The sequence below is a fragment of the Hakea prostrata genome, chromosome 3 (assembly GCF_041222555.1).
Source record: "Hakea prostrata isolate BN-2017 chromosome 3, UWA_Hpros_2, whole genome shotgun sequence".
NCBI classification, from domain to species: Eukaryota; Viridiplantae; Streptophyta; class Magnoliopsida; order Proteales; family Proteaceae; genus Hakea; species Hakea prostrata.
The window spans coordinates 6,351,395-6,359,854 of NC_142602.1; the positions used below are offsets into that span (position 1 = coordinate 6,351,395).

Sequence of the window (8,460 nt, forward strand, 5' to 3'; positions counted from 1 at the left end):
GGCTGGTTCTGACTTAAATGAGCTGGAAATTTCTGGTCCCTAGCTATCTTGTCTTCATATATGGGTTTCCGATCGATGCAATATTTCCAGCCACATGGCTTTGAATTTTGAATCATCCAATCATACTTTTCAGGTTTGTGGCCTTAGAGCTTCATCTTGTCTCTGTCAAGTTCTATATCTGTGTATGATAAAGAAACAGAGTGAAAGATGGAAAAGGAGAAACCTAAGAGCTCTAATTATCTGGTTCTGTTCCACCATTGATTCCAGGACAAACACTAGGATGACCAGCACTGCAAGTCAATCTAATTACTATACATGCATTCTAATTCATCCTTGTAAATTTGTGGGAATGAAAAGTCTCACTGAGGGATGTTAAGAATACATTACAGAAGTTCCCATTTCACAGATTCAGGCCCACTAGCTTTCCAATTCATTTTTCCTAGTGATCACATGGGAAGAAGAGAGAGAGAGAGAGAGTGACACCAGGTGTCCACAGTAGAGAATGCTGCTGTGTCTTTCTTTTATTATTGTAGCTGAATTGTACAGAAGCTACAAGAGTTTTATTGAGTTACAATCTCTTGAATATGCAGCCCCCTTAGGATAAGTGAAGATCTTTGAGCGTGATTAGGTTGTCTTTACTCGTCGCACATGTTTTTTCTGAGTTTTCTTGTGACTTTTTGTCATTAAAAGTACATGTAAGACTCTTGGTGGTTGCCTAACACTGTTTTACACTTGGAAGTGGACCATCTTGGTAGTATAGTGGGAGCAGGGTTGGGCACTTACAAAGAACAGGAAGAGATCGATCGAGCACCACTTAAGGTTTGGCTTGGATAAGTTTATCATTGAATCTTAAAATCATTGATTTTTCAATCTGGGTAGGCAATGGTTGAAGCTCTGCTGCTTATTCCCCTCCTTGAACTTATGTTTATGAAAGAATCTTGAATCATTGATATTTGACTGGTGTGGTGATATCTCAACAAAAGTCCTTACTCTAGCTTGTGATATGCCCAAGTGGAATGACTGAATGAGATAAACATGTTTGGCATCATCATTCCACTAAAACATTTCAATTCATCAGGAGAAATAAATTCATTGCCACTGATTATTAAGTCTCAGGTTCATCATGAAAACTATAAATATGGCTGAAAGCTTGAATGAGATCTGACAACTTTGGACATTTATCATTGTGCTAGCACATTTCAGAAGCAGAAGCTCATTGGGGGTGATTAGGTCTCAGGTTCATCATGAAAACTAGAAATGAATAACAATAATAGATCTGACAACTTTCGGTGTAGTTAGGCACTTGAAATGTACTATTTCACCAAGATGCTCCACATAAATTCTAGCTAGAAGATGATTTTTGTTTTGTTTTTTTTGTTTGGCTGAGTCAAGTCCAGGTTGGGCTGGGCTGGGCTTTTGAAATCCTAGTTTAACTAACCCTCTTTCTTCTTAGTTTATTCCAAACTGAACTGGGCCCTGAGGTTGGTCTGACATACCACATCGTAAGCCCAATTCTGATTCAGCCCAGTCCAGTCATATTATCATTTTTGGGTAAAGAGGAATTTTATCTAAGAATCAAAGTCAAAGCAATAGAGTTGGGATAGAGATCTATGCTCTCTTCATGTCTCTTCGCCACTCATTGGAAGAGGGATCCACCTCTGAATTTCGACAAAAATAATCAAAGGAAGGTTTCTCAATAGGCCTTTCTATCAATGCGTGATAGAAAAGTATGAGAAGAACACTGACCTCTACCCATTACGATAGAAAATTTAGACTCGGCCTAATAACCCTAGTGGCAATGAGTTTCTCATTTTGAATGTGTTAGCAGAACGTTGTTAAATTTCGTTTTTTAGTCAAATCTAATTTTCATGATAAGGTTGAGATTGACTAAATCCGTGGCAATGAATTCATCATTTTGTTAGGAAAATAATAAATAGAAAATCCAACCCAAAGACTAGCAAGATTTGTCTAACTACCAAAGTTGACATTTAAGGAATCTTTTCGCAAATTTAATGCTACTTAAACTTCACTTTGAATCCGATGCTCTAGTTAGGAGAACGTTGTCTTCGGCAAGTAAGACATACTGGCCCATTTTCTCGCCTTGGCTTCTTGATCTTTGTAATCAAGTTGTCAGAGTGTTCCTCCTGCCCTAATTTTCAATAAAGTATTTCACTCTACTAAAAACAAAAAGTAGAAAATTCACTTTGAATCGAGCACCAACCTCTGAGTCATGAGACAAGCATAAATACAAGTTTTGACTTTTGATACGAGGACATTAATTTTGCTATTAATGAAGTCTAATTTCGACCTAATCCAGAAAGATTATATTAAGAAAATAAGTTTTCTTCATAAAAAATAATAGAAGTTATAAATGATGGTTTGATCATAGAAGTTATCACGTAGCCCAATAGAAGTGAAGTACGTAAATCATCACTTGGTTTCATTTATTTATTCTCATATTCTAGAAGTGTGAACCGAATCGTTTTTGATATAAATCGATAACCAATCAACTGAACTCTTCCCAATCTCTCGTTTTGAAAAGGTTGAAATATTACAGAATTTTGTGGTCCAACCATTCAACGATTCAAAACCGTGTTTGAAGTTTGAACAATCATTCAATTTTTATTTTTGTTTTTCTTGGAAAGTGAGAACACGAGAGAACACGTTTCAAAGAATTAATGGATGACGATTGAAGACCGGTTTGTCACACTTGCCAATTTGACTCAACTTTGAACATTAATTTTTCCAAATTCTCATAATTTTGTCATAATAATTTATTGGTTGAACCGTAAATTACCAACCAATATTGACCCAAACCCATTTATGGAATAGATTACACAAACCCACTTAAAAATAAAAATAAAAATCTATACTAAGCATTTCCATCCTAACATTTTGTCCCAAGCGAGCTCTTACCCAATTTTCAAACCTAAGCATGGATGGTTAAAAATCTCTCTATATATATTTTAAATTATTATATTATATCTTACATTTGACTATTATATTGCTTTTCAATTATTTATAAAGTTTACAGATATTTAAATTAGAAAAAATTAGAATAATGTTTTTTTTTTCCTTTTTTCAAATTGTATATTATGACACCTGGTAAGCCTCAAATTATATAGAAAAAGATTCTATAAAATGTCTAATATTCTAGTGTTTTTTTTTTTCTTTTTCTAATGCCATATTTCAAGTCTTAATTGATACCTTCTTATTGTACCTAGTTAGTCTTTCTCCAAAATATTTTATTTCACGCTTGAATCACGTTAGTCATGCAAATAAATTGTTTAGAGAAATGAGTCAAGTCAAAATATAGTTTTTTATGTTACTTAATTTATTGAGATTGATTGGCAATTAAATTAATAGAAGAAAATTTTTTAGAATTAGTTTAAACAAATTTATGATACATCTTTTCATATGAGTTTAATTAATTTGTTTCTTTGTCTTCTTGAGGTGGTTAATCTAATTTTTTTTTCTCTCCTATAACCATTGGTGTGGGGTAGATATTTTTCTCTCCTTTTTTTATTACAATATGATGAAGTATCATTTTCATTAAATAAATGATAATTTATTCACAAGTTTGAAAGACGTGAATGTCACAGTCATTATAAAATTATCATTATATCACATAAGATGAGGGAGAAATTTTCTATATAGCCTACAACAAGAAACTAATTAACAAGGTCACATTAAGTTTATATAATGGGGGTGTGGAATTGTATTACAGGAGGGATTTGGATTTAGCAAAGCTATCTACCATTCCAACCATATCAAACCTAACCGTCAGCAGAGAAACCTAGACTGTTTGATGACAAATTTCAATGGCGATTGATGTGGACAACACTCCTGTAAACAATTAGGTCGGCCAAGTCGATAGACAGTGTTGAATACAATAGTATGAATTCTCCAATACAAAACAAAATTTGCCGAATACAATTATTTCATCAGGATTCTCTTTCTTTGATTAATCTGCTCTCTGCTTACGTTTATGGAGTTCATGCGTCATAAACTGTAAGCTTTGATTCTCTCTCTCATGATTTATGTCATTGTCGGCGAGAATGGTGGACGAAGCAAAGAAGAAAATCACCTGGGTTTCTTAATTGTCTCACTCATCTCTACTACTATATTATTAGACTCAACTCTCTTCTTTTCTCTTCATCATACACTAGTTTGAGTAAGAGAGAGAGAGAGAGAGACAAAGAGAGAGAAGCAGCAGCAGCAGCGGCAGCAGCTGCAGAAGAAGCTAGCAAGAGAGAGAGAGAGCAGCGGCAGAAGAAGCTAGCTGGCTGGCCATGGAAAACGACAAGCATGTTGTTGATAAAGAAGACAACAATGAGCCTCCCAAGCTCAACTATAGGGGCGTAAAAGCCATGCCCTTCATTATAGGTAACTAAATCAAACTCATCAGTTCTAGCATCTCCATTTTCATTCCTTGAGAAAACTCAGGACGAGAAATTTTGCAGGAAACGAGACATTTGAGAAACTGGGTACCATTGGAACTTCTTCCAACCTAGCTGTTTATCTAACATCAGTATTCAACCTCAACAAGGTCTCAGCTGCAACTATTGTTAATATCTTCAATGGCAGCACTAATTTGGCTCCCCTTGCCGGCGCTTTCCTCTCTGATACTTACTTTGGACGTTACAAGACCTTGGGTTTCGCTTGCTGCTCTTCCCTCACGGTATATATAATATATATACATGTTATTTGATACTATTGCTTATCTTGTATTTGCATTAGAGCACATACACAAAATCACATCTGGTATATATTATTAACATCTTCAATTGGTGTTGAAGGGAATGTTTCTTATAATGCTGACTGCGGCGATCCCTCAACTGCACCCTCCACACTGTGGAAGTGAGTCCTGCATTGGACCAACATCATGGCAGCTCTTGTTTTTACTATTAGGGTTCATGTTCTTGGTGGTTGGAGCCGGCGGAATCCGGCCTTGTAACCTGGCTTTTGGGGCAGATCAGTTCAATCCTGAGACGGAATCAGGGAAGAAGGGTATCAATAGCTTCTTCAATTGGTATTACTTCACCTTCACTTTTGCGATGATGGTATCTCTGACGGGAATAGTGTATGTGCAATCTAAGAACTGGACAATTGGTTTTGCTATACCAACTGGTCTCATGTTCTTATCCTGTGCACTCTTTTTCATGGGTACGAGAATTTATGTGAGGATTAGACCTGAAGGAAGCCCTGTGAATGGGGTGATTCGAGTTTTTGTTGCTGCATCCAAGAAGAGAAGCTTAAAGATACCACAAAACGCACAAGTCTCTCTCTTCAATCATATTATACCTAATTCAATCAACTCCAGGCTTCCTTACACCGATCAGTTCAGGTATAATAATATCTTAGCGTTCATTCATTTATTCATGGCTGTTGTCTCATCATAATCTCATATGCTATCAGGGCGAGTTTTCTTTCACTACATAATTGCTTTGTTTATGCATATCAGAAAAAAGTCTGACATGCATTTGTTTTTACTAAACAGAGTAAATTTAGGTAGGCCAACTAAAATTGGTTCGTAAATCGCTTTAGTGAAGTAATTAATGTGGTTGTTTTGAAGCAAAACTCTCTTTTTCTTTAGATACACTCAAAACATAGTTTTAGAATTATACTTTTCTTATTTGATGATCTTCTCAGAGTCAGGTGAGTTGAGCGACTCAAGCATAGTCAAGTCATTTTTGTCTTTAACAATTTCCTTCTTCTTCTATGAGTATTGAGGGATTCAGTTACATGACAAAAATTAGGAAAAAAAATTGATCGATACTGAAAATTAACAACAAACAAAATCTCTAGTATGGCTTAATTGTAGATCAAACTACTGATTTGAGTTAGCATACAAGAGCTTGGATCACATCTTCATAGTGGAGAAAATCCAGTACACCAGAAACCAGCCATATACGTATGGAATCCATTCCTCCCTAATAAGGATGTGTGGCTTCCATTTAACCGTCTTCCAGCATACAAGCTCATTCTTATATGAGAAAATGAACTGGCCTCATTCTTATATTTGAATTCCTAGATTGAAAGTTACCCCCAAAAAATTTGAAATATTCCTGTGTCTCCAATTAACCCCTCATGACATGAGTGTGTTCTAGAGATACCCTCTTTTGTGGGTTCATTGATGATTATTGTCTTTTTATTTTGGTAAATGCATTGATTAGTAAGTCAAAAGGAGTTGATGTCTTTTATCCTTCAAGGTAGAGAATAACATTATCATTCATATTCTTTCATCATTATAGATTCAAGACAAGCTAGACTTTCTTTATCATGAATGTATGGTGGAAGAACATTAAGGTGATGTTAACTTCTATTCTCGAGAGTAAAGGACCCAGTGAAAAGGGCATGCTTTGGTGCAGTGGTCGGTAAACCATGATTGTAACCTAAACACTAAAGGATTGAAACAGCCAGTCAGAAAAGATTGCTATATGCTAAAGCTGTATAGGAAAGTCACCCGCCCACTTCGAATGGTTGCTGACAAACACAGCCTCCAGAAAAAACACAGTTACATCCAAATTTGCAGCTGTAACCTAACATGTGAACTTGAAACCATGTTCGTTCTATGGATAGTGTTTATAAGGTTCAAAATCATCTGATCTGTAAGTGATACCGTGGCTAAGCATGAGCCATCAGTGCCCCCACACCAATTAATTTGAACTGTTTGTTTAGGTTGAGAAACCCAAACCAGAACCACCCAACAGTCAAAGGTTCTTTTATTGGCAATGAGTTTCAATTAATAAAAAGAATGAATGATAAAATATTGGGATTGGTGAACCAGGTGGATTGACAAGGCTGCAATCAGGACTCCTGAAGACCTAGTCAACCCGGACGGCTCTGCTGCAGATCCATGGAGGCTATGTGGATTACAGCAAGTGGAGGAGGTAAAATGCCTGATGAGAGTTGTTCCTGTATGGGCTTCCAGCATTATCCACTACATGCCCATCGTCCTACAGCAAACCTACGCAATCTTCCAAGCAGTTCAATCAGACAGAAGCATGGGTCACTTCCAAGTCCCAGCAGGATCCTTTGGTGTTTTCATGTTTCTCGCCCTCACCATCTGGATTCCAATCTACGATCGTATAGTAGTCCCTTCCCTACGCCGTGTCACAGGGAGAGAAGGTGGTATCACACAACTCCAAAGGATGGGTGCAGGAATTGTCTGTTCTATACTCTCAGCGCTTGTTTCTGGCGTGGTGGAAGTGAAGCGAAGGGATTTAGCCCTCACAAGCCCATTGCCAGGCGAGGCTTCAGGAGGTGGTGCCATTTCATCCATGTCTGCGTTTTGGTTGGTACCTCAACTCTTGCTAGCAGGGCTAGCTGAGGCATTTAACTCGGTTGGCCAGATTGAGTTCTATTACAAACAGTTCCCAGAGAATATGAGGAGCATAGCTGGGTCATTCTTCTTCTTGGGTCTAGCATGTTCTAACTATCTCTGCACTTTGTTGATATCAGTGGTTCATAAAACTACGGCACATAATGCAAGTGGGAATTGGTTGTCACAAGATCTCAATAAGGGAAGGTTGGATTACTTCTATTACATGATTGCTATCATGTGTACCTTGAATTTTGGCTACTTTCTGCTTTGCTCTACATGGTACAGATACAAGGGTACTTGTGCAGATGAAACCACCACCCTTGACCTTGAGATGATCAATGGAACTAAAGAATCTACAGAAAAGCAGGCTGTGTGATGCTTACAGCTGCAAGATTCAGAGATGTGATTTGGTTTTTTATGATTTGATAGACTGTCCAGAAACACTACAAATCAAGGCTGGAAATTGGGTATGAATTGAAAAGGAAAGCAGTGGAATGGGGATTACATCCATAAAAGATGCAGACAGTTGAAAAATTGGAATGTGTTTAAGAGAGATATTATTGATTAATGATGCATCTTTGTGAATCTGTTCAAGCCATCCAAGAAGGAGAGAGAGCTAGAAAGAGAATAACAAAGGAGGGAGGGCGGAAGAAGTCACACTATGAGTAAATAATAATAGAAGTTATAAATGATGGTTTGATCATAGACGTTATCACGTCGCTCAATAAAGTGAAGTACGTAAATCATCACTTGGTTTTATTTATTTTTTCTCATATTCTAGAAGCGTGAACCGAATCGTTTTTTATATAAATCGATAACCAATCAATTGGAACTCTTCCCAATCTCTCGTTTTGAAAAGGTTGAAATATTACAGAGATTTGTGGTCCAACCATTCAACAATTCAAAACCGTGTTTGAAGTTTGAACAATCATTCAATTTTTAGTTTTGTTTTTCTTGGAAAGTGAGAACACGAGAGAACACGTTTCAAAGAATTAATAGATGACGTTTGAAGACCGGTTTGTTACTCTTGTCAATTTGCCTCAAACTTTGATCATTTGCTAATTTCGAATTGTGGTTAGTTGGCAAAAGACCAAGACTTCCACATTTGGTGTGCTCAAATTGGTCCCAATGAA

General features: G+C 36.8%; 1 protein-coding gene across 1 annotated transcript; it reads left to right on the top strand.

Annotated features, from left to right (window-relative positions):
• The first annotated feature begins 4,033 nt into the window (after nt 1-4,033).
• On the top strand, nt 4,034-8,460 carry LOC149020394 (protein NRT1/ PTR FAMILY 2.10-like). Its single transcript, XM_089148511.1, has 4 exons — nt 4,034-4,386; nt 4,464-4,681; nt 4,800-5,347; nt 6,791-8,460. Exons 1-4 carry the CDS (start codon nt 4,293-4,295, stop codon nt 7,701-7,703), a joined length of 1,773 nt encoding a protein of 590 aa, XP_089004637.1. The 5' UTR covers nt 4,034-4,292; the 3' UTR covers nt 7,704-8,460.

Bases quoted from the DNA above. Each gene is read 5' to 3' on its own strand.
- LOC149020394 (XM_089148511.1), top strand. From the start codon at position 4,293: ATGGAAAACGACAAGCATGTTGTTGATAAAGAAGACAACAATGAGCCT. The intron at 4,682-4,799 runs GTATATATAATA...TTGGTGTTGAAG, and splicing joins CTTGCTGCTCTTCCCTCACG to GGAATGTTTCTTATAATGCT. The intron at 5,348-6,790 runs GTATAATAATAT...TTGGTGAACCAG, and splicing joins CCTTACACCGATCAGTTCAG to GTGGATTGACAAGGCTGCAA.